This window comes from Ctenopharyngodon idella, chromosome 17 (assembly GCF_019924925.1).
Source record: "Ctenopharyngodon idella isolate HZGC_01 chromosome 17, HZGC01, whole genome shotgun sequence".
Lineage (NCBI taxonomy): Eukaryota > Metazoa > Chordata > Actinopteri > Cypriniformes > Xenocyprididae > Ctenopharyngodon > Ctenopharyngodon idella.
The window spans coordinates 13,390,565-13,412,445 of NC_067236.1; the positions used below are offsets into that span (position 1 = coordinate 13,390,565).

At 38.4% G+C, this 21,881-nt stretch overlaps 1 protein-coding gene and 1 long non-coding RNA gene across 4 annotated transcripts in view; one reads left to right on the plus strand and one right to left on the minus strand.

Moving 5' to 3' along the window:
• alk (ALK receptor tyrosine kinase) overlaps window positions 1-21,881 on the minus strand; it is a 392,513-nt gene that overhangs the window by 50,081 nt on the left and 320,551 nt on the right. For all 3 annotated transcript variants that reach the window (XM_051869284.1, XM_051869283.1, XM_051869286.1), the window contains exons 6-10: window positions 14,717-14,842; window positions 8,690-8,824; window positions 8,314-8,414; window positions 4,935-5,101; window positions 2,739-2,833 (exon numbers count right to left, since the gene is read on the minus strand). In XM_051869284.1, coding sequence (XP_051725244.1) covers window positions 2,739-2,833; window positions 4,935-5,101; window positions 8,314-8,414; window positions 8,690-8,824; window positions 14,717-14,842 — 624 coding nt within the window. The remainder of the gene's footprint in view (window positions 1-2,738; window positions 2,834-4,934; window positions 5,102-8,313; window positions 8,415-8,689; window positions 8,825-14,716; window positions 14,843-21,881) is intronic.
• Window positions 3,238-8,299, plus strand: LOC127499164 (uncharacterized). Its single transcript, XR_007926063.1, has 3 exons — window positions 3,238-3,470; window positions 4,603-4,765; window positions 6,325-8,299. It is a non-coding gene; the product is annotated as an uncharacterized LOC127499164 (long non-coding RNA).

Consider the following 21,881-nt stretch of genomic DNA (forward strand, 5'->3'; position numbering starts at 1 on the left):
TTCGTTATTTTGTTTTTTTTTTTGGCGCACCAAAAATATTCTCGTTGCTTTATAATATTAATATTGAACCACTGTACTCACATGAACTGATTTAAACATGTTTTTAGTACCTTTATGGATCTTGAGAGAGGAAATGTCATTGCTCCCTATGTAGGCCTCACGGAGCCATCGGATTTAAACAAAAATATCTCAATTTGCGTTCAGAAGATTAATGAAGGTCTTACGGGTGCAAAACGGCATGAGGGTGAGTAATAAATGACAGAATTTTCATTTTTGGGTGAACTAACCCTTTAAAAGATTACAATTGAAAAATGTATATATTATATATAAAATTCAACTCGCCAAAGTGGCCAGCAGGCGTAGCTGCGTTACATGCCACTGCTCAAATCCACCCACATTTGGCGGGTGTTAATGTCAAGCCCTGTACAGCACAAAGTACAGTAATGCTTTACTTTAAAAGTAATGTTTTAAATTTTGGTATCTTTGCCAACCTGAGCACAATTTATGACACTGAGATGATATTTATTCTAAAATTCTGGAGGAGACAGATGTCAGAATAATACAGCATATTTCTCTGGAGAAAAAAGGATTCATCCATTCTATCTCATTGCTGTCTAGGAAAAACAACTGATCTTTTGTGATTTATCTTTCCTATACGGGAACTGACAAGCATGTTATGTAGCTTGTACCAAATTTTAAACAATTACATTTTAAACAAATCAGTCATGCCAATGATGCACACTGCTTACCCTTGGAAACAATGCTGGATGGGTACCGCAAACCCCACTGTGATGATGTATAACTATAATATTTAATTTAGCCAGGGAATGAGGGCATAATATATAACTCTACACATTCCGAAGTGCCATCGGAAAGGGAAATGGCAGAGAGGATGGAATAAATGGCAGCCATAGTACTGCCACGTCGAATGGATGTGTGGCAGAAAATGGTGTCAGATACAAATTGCTAGGCAAATATTTCATGGACCAAGTGAGCCATTCAACATCAGTGGCACACACTCTCATGCCAACGGAGAGGGATTAAGACGCCTTTGTGAAGTGCTCAGATCTCAGATATACATCTCATCATGTCTAATGATGCTTTAAAATCATCACAGTGTGAGGATCAAAGTGCCAACCATCAAGGGAGAATTTTTCCTGCGCATATTATTTATGTATGATCAGGTTAAGCTGTCTGCTTTGCTGTTTATTACTGGTCCTTAATGCAAGGAAACATGACTGAAAGCTAAAACAAACTGGAATTATAAATGAATATGTTTTAAACAGCACAACAAACAACTGTAAAGCCCTATCCACTCCTTCTGGGAAGTAACGCACTTCTTCTTGCACTGTTGCCAAGGTCTAGAAGGGCAAATGTATGATGGAGTCAGTGCCAAGTTGATTCAAAGTGCCAAACGCTGAAGCAAATGCAATGCCTCGTTCAGAGAAAAAAGCAAGACACCATAAGGCCAACAAATAAAAGATCTTATCCAGTTTAATCCAAGAGGTTTGCATTAATGATTCCCATTCCTGTTCTTTTCCCAGCTGTGCAATATTCTGTGCTGATCTCCTTCAAATCCGTCTAAAAAGCCCCCTCAGACGGCTCACAATTTCGTGCACAATCAAAATGTGGAACTTGAGAGGATGCTTTTCTTGTCAATGTCCTTTTAGTACTGGCTTAAAGGTCTTGTCATCCTTGTGTCATCATTGACATCAATGGCATTTTAGTTAACGTGTCAGAGCCGCTGCACGAAGAGTTGATTCCAGCTTCAGCAGCGAGTGGTTTGTATGAAACATCAGGCCTGAGCTACATCCATGGCTTTTGTGTTATTAATCTTTGTTACATCACACAATGAATTAAACTTCATTTGAAGATCCACATTTTCTAGACCCTGGCAACAGTGCGAGAAGACGTGCCTTACTTCCCAGAAGAAGTGAATAGGGCTGTTTAAAACATATTCATTTATAATTCCAGATTGTTTTAGCTTTCAGTATGTTTCCTTGCATTAGGACCAGTAATAAACAGCAAAGCAGACAGCTTAACTGCTGTTAATTTTTGTATATGTATACATAATATGTGCAGGAAAATTCTCTCTTGATGGCTGGCACTTTGACCCTCACAGTGTGATGATTTTAAATTCAAGAGGAATTTAAATGGACGATTTTAGTCCATTTTTTAGACCATTTATACAATTTTTTGACAAAGTAGTACCATGATTTTTGGACATCAGTTCATTTCATTCAGATAATCTCCAGATAGTTGTATAAACATCTGCAAATAAGTTGTAATGGCAAGAATGAAAGCAACAATTTACATTTAAAAGAGCTAACAGCTCACACCGAATCAATTCTGTCAATTCACCAGCTCTAGCACCCTCATTCTGAACAAAAAAGTTGATGTCAACCAGATAGAGTCAACCAGTCAATAAATACTCATGATACGCCCACAGAGGATCAATTTCAGGTACCCCAAGCACTGTAATCAAAAAAAATTACTAATGCTAATTAAGAGCAGTTTCATAGCGTTCTCTTTAGGCAAAATCAGTTCTCTGAAAACTGCATTTGAGCTTGAATGGAGGGGGTGGTACCGGCCACTAAAAACCTATTAGTGGATGGTTAATGGTTATATAAATAACTAAATAAATAATTAAATAAATAATTTCTTTTTAAAATGGCTACTTCTCTTATCTCAGAACAGAAAATGGCAGAAAATGAAAATAATGAAGCTGCAATACTCACTTTCAAGGAAGCACTCCATGCTCAGAGTGAAGTTGTCCACAGCAAATGCAATCCCTGCACTAGATGAAATATCAGCACTGAACTGCAGGTAGAACCTAAAGAGTGCAGAGAAAAAAAGAGAAAATTTAAAGAGAGTGAAAATATCTTTTAAGCCGAGACATAAAATGGAAAGAAAACATGTTGGTAACACAGCAGGAAATAGGATAACTATTAACTACTGTCACGTTGGAACAATAAACACTGCAAATGGACTGTCTGTGAAACATACACATGATGTCATTCCAAACCATATTATTTTTGTCAGTCCAACAAAAAAATAAGATGTTTAGCAGAACATCCAGGCCGCTCTTTTCCATACTTCAAATAATGAATGGGTACTGAGGCTTTCAAGGTCGAAAAAGAGCACAATTAAATTAGTCATTATTAGGGCTGCACGATTTATCGCGATTAAACCGCACGCGATTTGGCAAAGGCTGCGATTATTTTATGCACAGTTTTTTAGAGCTGTATGGCTCTGTGTTCAGTATGGCTCTGAAAGCCAGAGGGCGCTCTTGCGCAGAAACTGCAAATATACCCTGCCCCAGAAGAAGATAACACCCATCATATCGCTGTAGCTGAATAAACAGAAGATTGAAATGCTTTGATTAAACATGACTAATAAACACACGACTGCCTTATTCTGTGTAAGAAGCCACATCATCTCACAGAAGGACGTTCAACTGTCGTTGTGAAGTGAGTTTGGAGTAAAAACATGTTATTAAATGTTGTCTTTTGTTGGACAAGATGTTAATGAATGCTTCTCATGTCTGGAAAGATGTTTGACACGTGTTGCTTTTTCAAATGTACATTATAAGCGACTCAAACTCGCAGTGCTTTCAGATGGAGCAGCATTTGGAGCCATACTTCATTGACAAGCTGCGCAAAAAAAAGAAAAAAAAAAGAAAAAGAAAAAACAGCTTTTGCGATTTCGTAACCACACTAATGCCCAAGCAACATTGCTCGGCAACACTGCCCAGCAACACTGCTCAAAAAGTTGCCCCGTGTATCATCACCTTATGACTTGTGTGCTATATCCATAGTCTTCGAAGCCATACAATAGTTTTATGTGAAGACTGGAATTTGTTATTTTTCACTGAAAATCTTATTTGTGCTGGTTTATTTCACTACATGTTTAACGTCAAATGCCATTTGGTTCTCATATGTATGGAATAAAGCAGTATGAACATTCTTTTAAACAACTACTTTTGTGTCCCAAGGAGGAACAAGGTTTGGAATGCAGGGCTTTAGTTTTTAAGTCAACTATTCCTTAAAAAATGATCAAATTACAAAAAGGATAAGTAGGTGTAAGTATTTAGCTAAGGTGTATTTTCAAACCACCACAAATGTATATTTATGACTACAGAAGAACCCATCACATTCCCCATGCTACATTATTTGAATAAATCCCTGAGAGGAGTGCTAGCCCCTGCTCTAATATCTCCCATGGCAATAAATGTGTAAGAATTGGCTCTTTGGGTCATGGGGCATGAAGCTTTGCAGCTATGCTGTGAAGTGCTGAATAAATCTTAAAAAATGGAACTACAACAAGAAAAGGGTAAGGAGGCCAGGAATGAAATTTTAATCGCCCTCTGTGGACTGGAATTAGCGAGACTCTGGATAACAAGAGTGGAGGCTGGGGTGTGGGGAATTGTGGGGGTTTTGGGAGGGTTAGATGAGATTCCAATCAAACATGTAGAGATATAACACCCTCCTACTTTCATCGGCCCTCCTTACTCTTACAAGTCAAGAGCAGTAGCTAATTGGAGTGAAAGTGTGGATGAATGGTGAACCTCTTCATTGATTTTTTTTTTTTTCCCTCTGTCAGTTTTTTTTTCTTCTGGGAAGAGTGATATGGTGAGCACGGGATGTGCAAGTGCTGTGCCGGGCCCATAGGCAGGGATGCGGCACCAGTGGGATTCATTAGGATTTCCGAGTAAATGTGTGGGTTTGTGCAAAACCAAAGGTAAATGACTACAGTTTGCTCAATGGTGAGTGAAAACTTTTTTTTCATATGTATCCGAAAGAATTAATGCAAATTAAGCAGATGCATTCCTACTATTGTTTACCTGATTATGCCATTGTTAACTTACAAATCAAGTGCACACTCAGACCATGGATGACTTTCAGCATAAATTTGATGGTTGTAACTAGACTTACAGATCCACCAAACCGAAGAGTGGTAGGGTAATGAGTTTCCACCCTTTCCCCATATTAGCTTCACTTGTTGAGTTCCAGAGACTCCGTTGGCCCTCAGGCCCTGTGCTATTCTCTATAATCCAGAGTGATAGCACTCCATTTGAAGATCCACACACCCAGAACTTGACCTGTAGAAAAGATCACAAAATCAGATTTGGTAACACTTTATTTCGATGGTCCACTTTAGACATTCTTTTTTTTACTTATTTTTGGTGTTATTTAAATTGTAAATTTGATCCAAATTTACAATTTACATAACACCTAACAAAAAAAACCAAAAAAAAACATAGCTCAAAAAATACACACATTTTATTGATACACAGAATAATTAATGTAATGGGTTTTATAAACACAAGCTTTAAATTTCTGCTTTTGAATCCTCCAAAAAAATTGGCACCATTTTACTTCCATTGTAATTGCTTTTCTTGTGGTCAGTATCATGCCACAAATGCTTTTCATTCAGCTTGACTCCTATTGAACCCAGCATATTCCTTTAAATAATGAGCACTTCGTTTTCTGGATGAACATCAATTACGATCAAACATTTTACACAAACATATTTCATGTTGTTAACAGTCTGCTACACCATTATTTTTGTGATTTTGTGAATTTTTTTCCCAAGTCAGTCTACTAATTATAACTATATTATCGTGGATTTTAGATTTACCCACCCTACAGCAAACTGAGGTGGGTTGCTTTTCCATGTCAGTCAGACAGGCTGAGTGGGCGGTTTTTGGCCAGATTAGGCTGCAAAATGGACCAGACTTTATGCTGATGTCAAAAGTCTGGTTCTGTGAAACTACATGTGACTTAATAGAGATTGTAATGCTTATATCACATCTGCTCTGAGGTTCATCCATTATGAGGTACCTTTATGTCAGGCGACTTACAGTAGGCTGTGAAAACGCCAGCTGTTGAAAGGAGCAAGGCTTCTCCTATTACAGACTGAGAACAGTGGCTAGGGGGAGAGATCACAGTCGTAATCTATAGTCTGGGTTCGTGTCTGGATCTAGTCCAATATGCTGTCATGGCCCGCTGTGCCTCCACACCGCTCTGGGCACCGTTCATACAAGAATAAGCCCTCACCTCACATCTATCTAAAGCTGTCAGTCAGACTTCTCATAAAGCCCAAACCAATGCCTACCTCTCCACCTGTGCTCCTATTTATCTACACTCCATAATCTCCCTGATATTTTCTCTCTTTTTCTAACTTTCAATTTTTTATCCTGCTGTTTCTCTCTCTTTTCCATCTCTGTCAGTCTGTATCCCTCCGTTCCCTCTGAAACTCACTGTTTGAGTGTTTTTTCTTCAGGAAGTCTTTTGCAGTTGTGTAATTCACCTTTCCCAGCAGGCTTGTGTGTGAGCCGCAGACTGATGGGGTCAAGGTCTATGAATTCTGAATCTAATACGGAGACAGTCTTTGAAAAGCTTTCCACCTAGGTGAGAGCCAGACATTTTTCCATTCTTCAAAACGGACATTAACATTTTACATTTGGTTGCCAAATTTCCATGTAATTACATTCAAATGACATTGAAATGTGGGTACAACAATAACCTCCTGACACTGGGCTACATTCTGTCGGTAGCGATTACAAAAGCAACTCATTAAAGCTATTGTGCAACCTAAAAATGTCACATATAGCCTTAAAAACTGAAAACATTTTATTATGGCTCCTCAAGCTAACAATAAAACGAACTGGCAAAAAGAATACAATGTAGGACATTCATGTGAAATAGAATTATTTGAGAAAATAATAATGATAATAAATTAAGCTATTGCTAGTGTTGTAGTCAAGACTACCTAAACTGAGACCAAGTCAAGACCAAGACCAGTGTGTGTTGAGACCAAGACAAGACCAGGATTTCCGTTAAATAATACATTAAATTTCTATTTGTTTTTCACCAAACCTTATTGAATACCCCCAGAACACTTTGAATGTACAACACGTGTCACATGGGATCACTCTGTGATACTTTTGAGTCTTTTTAAAAAGGATTGATTGTCGAGCGATTGATTGTTTTTAATTCTCCTTTTACGATCCAAAAAAGAAAGAAAGGGCATACGACATTAGAACAACACCAGGGTGAGTAAATGATGGCTTAATTTTCATTTTAGGGTGAAATATCCCTTTAATATTTTTCTCACGTAGTATACAATTCAATATACTGTATAGCTGTATTTATATTTTAGGAACAGGATATCAGGATAACAAAACACAAGGATATCATCATTCTGTATGTGAGGGTCCTTGGGGGGTCTGAAAAATCCAGGTTTAAAAGGTCCAGTATGTAATATTTAGGAGGATTTATTGACAGAAATGCAATATAATATACATGACTATGTTTTCAGTGGTGTATAAAGAACTTACATAATGAACCGTTATGTTTTTATTACCTTAGAATGAGCCATTTCTATCTACATACACCGCGGGTCCCCTTACATGGAAATCGCCATTTTGCACCGTCATGTTTCTACAGTAGCCCTAAATGGACAAACTGTTCTACAGAGTGCTTTTGCTTGACTGGCTACTCTCTTCTGTCTCAGGCGATGACATGTTTGTCCTGTATCAGCCACCATAGCTTCTCTACCTGCTTCAAAAAGGAGGAGTGAGTGGTGGACTGAGCCATTGGTTGCAATTCGCAACCTCATCGCTAGATGCCGCTAAAATGTACACACTGAACCTTTACAGCAAAAGCACTGAAATATAATTTTTTCTCCCATCATTTTTTTTTTTTACTTCATGTCCCACTTAACCTACAGTACATACACTACTGCATATGAAAAAACAGCATGAATAGTATATTTTTTCATAACATACTGTACTCTCTCTTTTCACTTAAACCGAAAGTATACTTCGGCTGTCCGTGTGAGATAATTTGCGTCATCAGGAGGGACCGTGGACGTCCACACACACTGCCCAATTTTTGTGTCTGCGCAGACAGTGTGCGTACAACAAAAAACAAAGTCCACTAGATAGTGCACATGCAGCGATAACATCTTTCCACGCTCACGGCCAAAGGAGTACATTTGAAAGGCTCGCGCTCTCAGCTGTGCGTGAGACGGAGCGGAACGCGGAAAATGAAGTATACCCGGGCCTTTATCTGTAGCCATTACCTCCTGATGGGATATCCTAACTGCTATAAAACCTGAATCAGTATTCAGAGCATTTCTATAGGTCTAGCATTGATCGCTGCATGCATAGGGTAGAATGCATTTGCAAGTAAGAATTGATGGAAACTGTTCAGAACTCCATTTGCTCAGAGATCCAGAGACACATTGCACAGAGATACCGTGCACTATGGTTATTTGCAAAAAGCAAAAACAGCATAGTCTTCTTACCATGCATGGGGCGTTCCGCAGGGGGTAGAAGAAAAGCGGGCTTCGCACCTGGGCTGATCCTCGCTGACCTTTGGGCTGACTGTCGATAGCCAACAAGGCCCCTGCCATACAGAGTGATGCAAGACATGAAACAAACTTACACAAAATACGCCCTTTCCCCCAAATGGATTGATAAAAGATGAAAAAAAAAAAAAAAAAAAACAGACTATAACCAGTCAAAAGCTTGTTGTCAAACTTTAATAAAGATTATTTATTAACCATGTCTGCTTAAATTATTTTGCTTTCTTTTTCATTTTTCAATGTTAGTAGTCAGCCTTGTGTTTGCAACAGTCTTTTTGTTGTTTAGACTTCAACTTAAGATGTTTAGGCAGAGCACCTGGTGATGGACAGCTGCCTCTGAGGCCTTGGGGAATGGATGGATGGGCCCTCCACTGCGGACCCCTTCCTGGAACCAGCTGCCAGCTGCAATCCTCTCTCCCGAACGAGCAATAGCTGCCATTGAGGAACTGACCTGGTTGAGTGAGAGAAGACAATGAGACATTTTGAGAATACTGAGAGAGACCAAGAAAAAAGAGCTAGGGAAGAAAAGAAAAAGAGAAATATGGGCTAACAATCTTATCCCTTAGCTCAAGAGCTTTGAAGCTTTGATAAGAAACAATCTTTGACCATTTTTAAATGTCTGAAGAGGCATAAGAGGGAAGTGGAGTGCGCATCTGAGTGCAGATAAGGATATGGTTTTGAGGTAAAGGAACAGAAAGGCAGGGAAGAAAGTGTGTAGGAAGGCCATATTAGAACCCATTCCATCAACAGACAATTCATTCAACCCCGTGAAGGGCTGCAGGGATAGGTCTGACCTTCATTAAGAAACATGGGGGGGAAGAAACATGATTGCCCTCCAGCGATCCACAGTATTACAGAGGATAAATTGCCTGCTGGCATGTAACTTGCAAGCTTTGCTCGAGGTGTTCATACAATCCAGAGTTAGGCATTTAAAATGATATTCTTTCAAGCAGTGGATGCATTCATGGGAACAGAGTGATTATGGGAAAAGCCTTGTTAATAAAGAATAATATTTTTTATCCCTGGTTTTAATAGAAAAATAAATAATGTATAAACTGACAGACGAATAAACTGTTTTTTTTTTTTTCTTTTCTTTTTTTTTTTTTTTCTTGAGACAACCTTGTCGGAACCGCCTTATTTATTTATGTATTTATTTTAAGACCTTGTGCTTCTATATCAATATTTTATTTTAATTCAGGCAATATTAATTCAGGCCAATATTTATGCTCTCATAAATGTTTAAACCCAAAATCAAAAGATGAGATTTTTAAGATTATTAAGATCTGTCCTTAAATCTTTTGGTCTTCCAATTTGATTGATTGATGAATAAATAAACAAATAGATAAACAAATACATACATATACACAGCATGCACATTACAGTACTTAAATTTAGAGGGGAAATGCACAAATGACATGCAGGCAAACAAACAAACAAACCATTGTTTTAGTAAATCATGGCCACATTGTCCTAATTCGTTCACTTGTTTTTATTTAACGAAAACAAAGGAACAAATTAGTACAACATGGCCATAATTTTGTAAATCGAGGGAACGAATTGGTAAAATGTGCTGCCATATTAGCAAGTCTTGGGAACAAATTGTTAATTCATGGCCACGATATATGTACACCGATCAGGCATAACATTATGGTAACTGACAGGTGAAGTGAATAACACTGATTATCTCTTCATTCACGGCACCTATTAGTGGGTGGGATATATTAGGCAGCAAGTGAACATTTGTACTCAAAGTTGAAGTGTTAAAAGCAAGAAAAATGGGCAAGTGTAAGGATTTGAGCGAGTCTGACAAGGGTCAAATTGTGATGGCTAGACCACTGGGTCAGAGTATCTCCAAAACTACAGCTCTTGTGGGGTGTTCCCGGTCTGCAGTGGTCAGTATCTATCAAAAGTGGTCCAAGGAAGGAACAGTGGTGAACCGGCGACAGGGTCATGGGCGGCCAAAGCTCACTGATGCACGTGGGGAGTGAAGACTGGCCCCTGTGGTCCGATCTAACAGACGAGCTACTGTAGCTCAAATTGCTCAAGAAGTTAATGCTGGTTCTGATAGAAAGGTGTCAGAATACACAGTCCATCGCAGTTTGTTGCGTATGGGGCTGCATAGCTGCAGACCAGTCAGGGTGCCCATGCTGACCCCTGTCCACCGCCAAAAGCGCCAACAGTGGGCACATGAGCATCAGAACTGGATGACGGAGCAATGGAAGAAGGTGGCCTGGTCTGATGAATCACGTTTTCTTTTACATCACGTGGATGGTCGGGTGCGTGTGTGTCGCTTACCTGGGGGACACATGGCACCAGGATGCACTATGGAAAGAAGGCAAGCCGGCGGAGGCAGTGTGATGCTTTGGGCAATGTTCTGCTGGGAAACCTTGGGTCCTGCCATCCATATAGATGTTACTTTGACACGTACCACCTACCTAAGCATTTCTGCAGACCATGTACACCCTGTTATGGAAACAGTATTCCCTGGTGGCTGTGGCCTCTTTCATCAGGATAATCCACCCTGCCACAAAGCAAAAATAGTTCAGGAATGGTTTGAGGAGCACAACAACGAATTTGAGGTGTACTTGGCCTCCAAATTCCCCAGATCTCAATCCAATCCATAATCTGTGGGATGTGCTGAACAAACAAGTCCGATCCATGGAGGCCCCACCTCACAACTTACAGGACTTAAAGGATCTGCTGCTAATATCTTGGTGCTAGATACCACAGCACACCTTCAGGGGTCTAGTGGAGTCCATCCCCTTGACGGGTCAGGGCTGTTTTGGCAGCAAAAGGGGGACCAACACAATATTAGGAAGTTGGTCATAAAGTTATGCCTGATTGATCGGTCTCTCTTTCGCTCTCTCTCTAATTATCATTATTTTGATTTTAGTTTGAGATGTCACCCTGATGTTAGTATTGTGTGTCCTGTGCAGATCTCTTCATCTGGTCTTCAGAAAGCACTTTCATCTTAACAAGAATGTTTATTAAAGACTTTTTTATTAAAGAAAAATCTTGTTGTGCAAATTAAATGTGCTGAATGGGTTTCGAAAGAGACTGATTAGCAGGTTGCTAATCAATATTAATATCTGTGGTGGCATATCGAACATAATCAGTGACATTTAGCTTTGTTCTAACAATAAACAACACTCAGAATCTTGTTAAATTTAAAAATGTGTGTGTGTGTGCGTGCGCGCGCGTGTGTTTTGGCTTTCTTTTTTGTCCAGAAGCACTGCAGGTGGACCCACAGAAATTTGATTACTGCTGCTGCACTGTATTGATCTGAGAGGTGTGAGGCAGGATCAGCTAATCATCCGCTGAGGGGAGATGGTACAGCTCTGAACTCTCTGCCATTAACCAGAAGAGAGTAAACACATCGACCAGCATGACCACACTCATGAGGATTAGCATGAAGAGCAATAACAGGGAGAGAGAGAAAGATGACAAAGAAAAAAAGAAAGAGGGAGTGCTCTGTACGATTCGAATGACACAGGATGAGATTGCAGCTTTCTGTTTTGTAAAGAAAGCTGCTGGCAATATCTGTGCTGCTCTTACGAGGCAGAGGGGAGGGATCATTAATGATTGCATCATACTAGACAGGATCAGGTCAGTGTGAGCAGCTGATCTTTGAGGTAAAAGGAGTTTCAATGCAGAAATGAAGCAGCAGGGAGTGATAGGAAAAGGTGGAGCCATCTCATCCAACAGAGCAATTGAGAAAATTACAAAGAGGAAAATGGGCTAAATGTGGGAGATGTGTCATATGAATTGAAATTGCTCAGTGGTAAAGTGTTTAAAAATACATTGCTGCACTGTTGTGACTAAAATATATTGTCAAAACTCCCAATTCAGTGAAAACAATGGAAATGTGCACTAAAGCGGGAGGCACAAGCACATATGTTTACCTCATCCCACTAATTTACAGATATTGTGAGTATCAGTTTCACTCTACTACTGTTATTAGGCCAACGCCTGACATCTGGGTCACTTGTATCTTATAGGTTATACATTTACTATATTTACAATACTCTTACAATATATATATATATATATATATTAGGGCTGTCAACGGTAACGCGTTAACGCATGTGATTAATTCAAAATTGATGCATTAAAATAATTTGACGCATTTAACAAAAAAAAATTACGGAAGCATGTGAAATTACGTCATAACGTAAATTACGTCACACAGTTAGATGATCTTAAAAGTCCATGCTGATTATATCAGAGATGGCAGAGAGAATTCCAGTGTCACTTTAAATCACAAACTCTCTGTCATATTCTGTCATTGTATCTGAAGACCACGAGCCCTCCCGCATCACGCTGTTCTTGTCTGAACGAAACATTGAAACATCCCACCGCTGTATGCCAGATGATATGAAAACTATGATTCTCGGCTGGATAAAGCAAACCGGTTTCTTGCTATGAAAGTTTTGATGGATGAGGATTGCAATCAAAGTAAAGACGATTGCGGTAATGTAAAGAAGCACGCGTGAGTCTGTTATATTGATGCACAAACAAATCATGTATGAACGCTCTCGACGCACTGATCTTTATGCACAGACACATTTCAGTAGATTCACGTTGTTTTCACACACATTCAAAATAATGTTTGGATTTGTCCAGTGTATGTTGTTGTGTACTTTAGTATATATGCAGGTCAAGGCGGTTGGTTTAGGTATTTTTTGGCATCTCCATGTGGTCCTGTTCAGTATCGCAACTTGACAAGTCTAAAATGTAAGCAAGCTCTTTGCTGTTGCACATACTATACACTGTGAATTCTGAAACATTTTTTTGCTGTGATTTTTTTTTATGGGTGCTTTGGTGTACATAAATGTATGAATAATATGAAATCATATAATTTGGATATTTGGTGTCCTTTTTTGTAAAGACATCTAAATTTACCTTGAAAAAAGCTAAACAATACGATTTTGCGAAAATCACACTTCAATATGATGGTTTACTTTGCTGGATATAGGCAATGATGGCAAAATGGACGTGTTAAACAAGATAAATGGTGTATGCTTAATTTCACGATAAGTGTGCAATTAATCGCGATTAAGGGTGCACGATTAAAAAAATGTATCTATTGACAGCCCTAATATATATATATATATATATATATATACACACACACACACACACACACACACACACACACATACATACACACACACGCAGTGCGTGCAGAATTATTAGGCAAGTTGATTTTCTGATAATATTTTTGTTCCAGGCACATCTTAACTACTATTAATTTTGTATTTAATAATTTATAAGCGATATATAATTGTTCATGAAGGCTGGAAATGAAAAACGCCTTATATTCAGGTGTGCATAATTATTAGGCAGGGTTTCTTTTACAGATAAAATGAGATTTAACTCATTGAAAAGTCAAAAATTATTAAATGTCCATGAGAAGGATGCAATACTAATAAAATACTAGAAACTGCAGTTAAGGCATGACCATTGGACAGTGAAATGCTCATTGGGTCAGCAGGGTCAGACAAAAACAGGTGGAAAAGAAAAGACACATGTTAACTGAAAAAGAATTAATAATTAAAGTGAAGAATTAAGCGTGAACCATCAGGAACCCTTTAGTCTCCAGCACCATAATTTTCCAGAACTGCAACCTACCTGGAGTCTCCAGAAGTGCAAGGTGTCAGGATCTCAGAGACTTAGGTTAGGTAAAGAATCCTAAAAAAATGACCCCCACTTAATAAGAATCACAAGCTGAAGTGTTGTAAAATACATGAAGACTGTTTTTTTATAGGCTTTATAGACAGACAGATTGAGAGTGACTCTTGAAGGACCAGCACCACATCCTCTTGTACCACTGTTTGAAGAATGTATCTTCCAGAAACTGGCAGTAAGTTTTGGGAGTTCATTTTTAGTCCATCTAAAGGCTGGATTATAGTTAGAGAGGTATAGGTTCCAACATTAAAAAATAATAATAACCATTATAAATAACTGAGCAGAATAATCTGCATAATCATGTGACGTTGAAGATTATTTAGATTATTCCAAACTATATATAAATATAGTTAATTTTATCTAAAATAAGAGATGAGTTAATTAGCGCAAGAAAAACAAATCCTATATATATATGCTTAGGGCTAGGGTTGCAGTATATGGGGTCAGAGGTTAGAGTTTTTTTTTTTCATTCTGAGAAAGAATGTGTCTGGGATGATAATGGCTATTGAAGCAGAACAGCTCCTGCAAAGTCCAATAAACACAACTTCTGTTATATAATGGGCAAACACACAATGCCTTCATTAAAGAGCTGTTGTTGACCTCCTGAGCCCCCGTCTGCTGTCTCGTCCTCCAAATGGACAGCACTAATACTCACGGCAATGTTCTCCCTCATCGTCCCCTTGTGGACAGTCAGGGTTGAAGTCACACAGCTGGCTCACGTTGATCTCACGACCCCCTCTGCAGTGATAGCGTCCCCGGAGAGTGACGTTTTGAGAGGTTCCTGGGAGGAGAAAGACAAGAGGGAATTAGAGACACTAATTACAGAGATGGTTCCCCTGAAGGAGCCCAGGTTTATACCCCTGAAGGGCACAGTGGTGATAAAGCAGAATTTCAATCCCAGTATCTCTGATTTTAGGGTCACCCCTGCTTAAGATATAACATTTGCGCAAGCAGCCCTGATCATTACCATTAGGCCACCTTTAGCCCATTTTTCACGTACATCTTCTTTTACAACCACACATTAGGTGTAACAGGTTACTCTGGAGAGGTTTACTTTATGTCTTTCCGATAGAGTTTCCCGCCAAGAAAGTAAATCAGAAGGTTACATTAAAAGCTTCGGTGCAAACAAACACAAAGACATCAAGTAAATTCAGCACTTTGTGAAAATAAATGAGGCAGAAAGAAGACATAAAAGAGGCAAAGGCTCTCAGCACTCACTTGTTTTTTATGGCTTCAACGACAAGAAAGGATACTGACAAAGGCTATCAACAAATGAAAACACAAAGAGCTCTTTCCTGTCCACTAAAGATACAATAGACACTCAAAAAATGTGTTAATGTAATGAAAACTCAAGCACAGCTCTGAACAGATGCCTAGGATAACATTTGAACACAAACATACAACTTCTGCCCTTGTTTTAAGGGATGAGATACGGATCATTTTACTATGGCGCCATATGTATTTTTTTCTTTTTGCATATGGAGCACTAGCTTAACACGCTTTAGAATATGTAAGACGGAACAATGGCCCAGATAAGTAGCATGTGGCGACTGGATTTATGTGAACCGAGTCTGATAGCATCACAGCGAACACAACGAGATGTAACCAGGGTTTGCATATCTATGCAAATGGAAGAGTCGCAGAGCTGTACAAACGGACCGCGCTCACCAGGGGTTCATCATACTGCTGACAATGATAAAGAGAGTGATTGTACAGAAAGAAAAAAACACTGATGTGATTCACTTACTTCCTTCTCAAAAAAAAAAAAAAAAAAAAAAAAAAAAAAAACTAGGGAGATGTGATTTTATCACTGGTGTCTACAGAGGCGAAACACATCCTTGATCTGGGTGATGACAGATTTTGTTGGGAAGACACATGACAAGAGATGTTTATCTGAGATGATAATCCTTCAACAACTTTAAAATCAAGACAAGCATGTAACTAAATATCCAACAATGGGTGTGGGTCTTTCCAATATTTTAGCAGTAAATACAAATAAAAATTTATATTCTTTATTTATTTTTAATACAGGGGCCCTGGGAAGGCTAAGAATCTGGGTGGGGGTTTCCTGGTGGAAGGTAAACTCTAAAAGAGATTTTGCTCAACTGTGACTAGATTCTTTGGTCACATTTTATATTGGGTGTCTTTAACTACTATGTCCTTAAATAAATAAGTACAATGTACTTATTGTGTTCATGATGTTGCAAAACACTTTTGCTGCTATTGAGGTGGGATACATGAGAATGATAATGACCACAATCATGTACTCTAAATCCTGACCCTGTCCTCATTAAAAATATTTATGAACTTGAGGAGATGATTTCATTGATTGCTACTACTGGAGTCAAGACTATAGTCAAAGTCCACTCCAGAAAACAAAGAATCACACGCTCATGATCCCTGGGTCTGTAAAGGTGGAAAATTCTTTCTCAAAGTCAAACAACACTCTACAGTTAAAATTATGATAAAATACTTCATAAATTTTTAAGTATGTTAGTCAACACATCAAAATAAGTGTACTTTTTTACAAGCATGACAAATAATTTTTAAAACAAACTTCTTTTTTTTTTTAAATTAACTTTTTGATTTAAAGTCTACTTAAAAATAACATTATAATGTACTTTTTAAAAGAGTACTTAAGTGTGTTAAAGTGCCCCTATTATTGCCTTTGAAAGGGTCCTATTTTTGTTTTGGAAGTCCCCAACAACAGGTTTAAAAGCATGCAAGGTCAAAAAACACTTTAATTGTCTTATAATACGCATTTATTTTTACCTTATTTGCTCAACGACTCCCAAACGATTCGCTCAACGATTCATTTTGCCGAACCCCTTGTTTGCGTGACGCTAATCTGCGGTGATTGGTCCGATGACTTCTGCTGGTTAACACGGAGTGCAGTATATAGTGCTTGCATCACTTACATTATATTATAATAATGGTGGTGCTCCGCTCTGTTCTAAAAATAAAGACTCAGAGAGGAATTAAGTTGTTTTGTGTTTATGTTAGCAAACCTAGCCCACAGCTTGGTGGTAAACACCCAAACAGTCATGGTATATGCGTTAGCTCAATGCAGAAACTTATTGATAAAGCACTGCAATTGTACACCAACGTATTGCTCTATTCTTTATCATAACTCCAAGTAATAACAACGAAAAACATTTGACATTTCTAGACAATTGCGATCAAACACATATTGCTGTTAGCTGGTTAGCCGGAGACCTACAAGCTGCGCGGAGCATACACAACACACACAGGCTAAATACGTATTTGTGTATGCTACAGAGAATGTGGTGATTCTGGCTCGGAATTTGGATGCGGAGACGTCACTGACATGTTTGGACTGAGCCGTATAAGGGTTTCAGTCCAGTAACGTTACTTACTTAGGCCATTGAACTGAAACTCAGAACCGTGTGGATGTTAGACACTGGATTTTAGTCCTTACTAATCGCATATTTGTCTAGAAGATTTTTATTTATTTTTTACTTAGAGGACATAAAGACTTGTGCTGTTTCAGTTGGATTGGACATCAGAACAGGTGAGTCTTTTTGTTTGGGGGCAGTTTTATATCTTGGCTCCTTAAAAACTTAACTAATTTAAATGATTTTCTTTATTAGAATTATAATGACATTCTTTCCTACGAAACAGTCAGTCTGTCAAACGTGACAATTATTAATCGTACCTACAGGTTGTGAGGAAAGAGCTGGTCCAAATAAACTGGGTACTGACCCATCCTTCAATAACAACCGGCCTGCAAATCCCTCGTTGAACGCATTTAGGTTGAAGAAACAAGGTTTGGGTTTCAAGTTTTCCCTGACCACTTTATGGAGAATGATCAAATATTTCTTTTAATTTTATTATTAATTTGTGTTTACGTCACTCAGACATGTGACCAATTATGAGCGGCGACATCACTTCACGGATTCTACCAGCACGATTCAGCATGGTTAGGGGCCATTCACACAGTATCGCTCAGGAATGTTTTTTTAAAAAAAAAGCGCAGTGTAGAACGCGAGGGTCTCTAGACGCGCTTTTGAGATATGATGCAATAACGACAATAACGGAAATAATAGAAATAGGCAAACAGCAGAATTGATAGATACGAGTTTTGACATGGAAAAAAAGAAAATGAGATAATAATGAGCGCCTCCTCCGCCATGTTGCCGTCAAATAAAACAGTTGTCATGCCAACTTGCTACTGTAAACAGAAGCTCGCAACGCTTGCCCCGCCTCTGAACTGACATTGATGAGCGGTGCCGAACCAGACTCAAGTGAAACACAACTGGAACCATTCCTTACCATTCTAAGAACCTTTCAGCCTGACGGTGGAAAAGCGGCTATTGTGCTTTACTGGATGAGATTTTTTTTTTTTTTTTTTTTTTTAGAAGGTTTTGTAAAGATCAGTTCATTTACTTTCTTTCAATCTTGGCTTGATGACACATTGGCTAGGGATGGATTCTTTTTCATAACACATCTGACTCGCTTTCATTTATCTCCTAGTATTGCGTCAAATTGTGACTTGCAACTGCAGCCACATTTATATGCTTTGAGCGAGAACCATCAGTTCATGTAAATGCCATAGCAATTAATAGCCCTGCTTCACATCTCAGCATGGCACCCTTGCTAAAGAAAAAATACTAATAGTCTTTTTAATCAAACGCTCTGCCAGTGTGTATGGAGAGAAAAGAAAAAAAGAGGAGAAACAAAAGTCGAGGAGGTGTTAATACACCAATCTGCTCTGATGCAGCTAGGCTTTGTGATGAAAGAACAAAGATGTGATGGATATGTCGGACTAGCGTACGTGTGCAAGTACTAAAATGATTTAATTATTGTTCGCCAGACATTTGACAGCCAGCCGTAACAGTGAGTCATACCACTAGCGGGCAAACATTCATATCAGCGAGCTGAAAGCTAAGCTAAGATAAAAGAAGCTCAATCTGTCACTGCACATGGGAAAAAAGCTTAATGACCATCATGGAGGTTCACAGGCTCTGCGGCACAAATGCTAACCCTTGTAAACACCGCATGGAGGATGTGCTGAAACGTGAGTCACCAAAAATCAGGCTCTGGTATTTTGTTTCCAGTACAAAGATCCTTCAAGGTTAAGTCACACATTTCAAGCACACATTATGATTGATAAAATGGTTGTTTTCGTAATCATGAATAAACATGTAATATCTTGCTGCATGCTGCGAGTCCTGCAACCATCACATGGAAAAACTGTTTCTGTCTGAATGCTGAAGATTTCACATTTTTGTCTTTTTCATTAAAAATGTCATACTCCTTGTGTTCGTTTTGTGATAAACTATTTGTAAAATATTAATACGTGATTTTTTAAATCACTTTTATATGATTTAATGATTATATATCATTTAAAAGCAAAGCTTAGAGCTCCAGTAGCACTGACAGAAGAAATATTTGAAGTCGTTTTTATATTCTCTTTCAAACAACAAGAATGATTACCAACAGAATGAGAGTTTAATGACTCCTTCAGAAATACATTGCCTATGAAGGTCACAGCAAGATGGTTGGGAACTCTGTTTCAGACTTCATTTCCTCCATCTTTGTTGTGTAACAAGAAGTAGGCCACACAGCATGCTAAGTTCATGCATTTTTTAAAATGTCTCACACTTCTCAAAATAAAAAGTAAAAAATGTATAAGAAACAAGAGGCCTTTTTCACAACCGATACATTTTTTTTTATTTGATGGGTTAGTACTAGCTAGCTAATGATAAAATAGTTTGTATTGTGCTTCTAAGCAGGTAAATTATGCACTAGCCACTGAAATGCATTATTAATTAAAGGCTTTCTTTGAAGCCACTTTGGCCTTGATTAAATATGAAAGTTTATCATTCAACAAAGAGAGCAAGACATTAATGTGAAGGTGAATGGGCCATATGGTAAACATACTGGATGTAAAGGGTACAGTGTGGAGATCTGAGTGTTTTTGAGGTCTGTGTGTATGTTGGTTATAGCCTGTATTGCACACTGTAGATAGATACAACTAAGCCAGTTTGAAATGTGTTCCCTCAAAACAAAATGACAGTGAGTACTCTGATTCATACATGATGTTCTGTACTTTTCTCAATAGCATTAAGCGCAATATTCAAAAAAAGAACAGACTTTCTTCATCCTGATTCTGAGAATCTGCCTAATGGGACCAGACAGAAGCAGCAAATTAAGATTGTCTTCAAGTTCATAGCACGTTGCTGATGTCCTCACATTGCTAAAAGATTTTCATAATACAACACTGCAATGTGGTATATGCTTGCTTGCTGGAGACTGCTCTTATAAGAGAAGTGGATAATAAATCTGATGGACTAGACAGATAGGCTAGACAGATAATGGTACTACACAGACCTGGCTTCAAAGGACATTGACCTGTTTGTTATACTGATAGTCTCATTATCTCATTATTTTTATTCATACCTGCATTTTCCTATCCTTTCCATCAAATATCTGTTCTTCCTTCCTCTGACCTTTTAATTCTGTCTGTATCTTTTCAACATCTATTTCCCTTTCCTTGTTTTGAGCCTTATTGGATCATTCCTTTTTTTTTCAAGACATTTTTACCATGTCCGCAGGAGCTATACACTGATTTTATACGATGCAGATCTGGCAATTAATAGTATTAAAATACTGTATATATTTCCAGGTTTTTCCTTTTCTTTTTAACTGGTAATCAATGTGTGCGTATGTGTGTATCACTGGATTTTTTCCCTCAGTGTATGTATGTGTGTAGAAAAAAGTAGACAACTTTCCTATGGTTTCTACTCTGTTGTTGAACGCAACAATAACAATGTAGTGCAACAAAAGTAGTGTGATTTGTGATCTTTTTTAATGAATCAGTCAAAAGGACAAACCAATAACTCTCAAATTTATCTGTCTAGAACAGCTCATTTATACCTACTAAATTAGTCTGTATTTCGTTTGATTTAGCAAACTGCAAGTCATTACTTTTGGTCATATCTAAAGTACCAAAAGTTTGGGAAAAGCATGCTCTTCTTATCCTCAAATCAGTTTATTAATTCCACCTTTATTTCTCTTTATTGCTGCTGTGTATTAAAATCATATTACCTTCATTAATTAAGTAGACTAAGGGGAATTTAGAGCTTAAGCCTTATGCCTGAGCCATTCATCATAGGCAGCGAGTCAATCTGTTTACCTTTATCTCACTGAATTATATGAAAAGATTATAAGAAAATGTGGACTTATGAACTTCACTTTCAGTTTCAAGAATTCTTGGTCCCTATTAAGTAGTAAATGATCATGAGACTTCCACACAGGCCTCTAAGAATGGATTGAGAATGTTAGGTGAGTGCACCCTGTGTTAGTTGGGGCAGTCCAAGCCAATGTGTCTGATCTGCAGGGAGAGCCGTAAAGTTAATGCCCTTGAATTACACCCTGCTCTCCCTTAGGACAACAGATGAAATGGGGGGCATCTATTTAGGAGCTCAAAGAACTGTTCAGCCCCATGCTTGATTGGCCGAGGAAGGGCCTTGGCATCATTTTTCTTTGTCAGATTATTCCACCGTGCCTGAGGGGCAAAAGCATGCAATGAAATAACTGGTTCATTTTCTTTGACTATTTTTTGGGACGTTTTGGGGCTGCTGCATTAGAAGAGACGACAAATCAAAGGGGACAAGCCAGTGAGGAAGACAAAGTGAGCTGATACACCAAAGCTTTTATTGGTAAAAGGTGGTATGTATTCCTGTAAGACAATATAAAAGCCAGAGCACGTATGTTACAACCAACACCTCTTGCTCACTGTGTAACTACTTGTGTACTGAACTCTTCATGTTTGCAATTGTATATTTCCTAAGGCC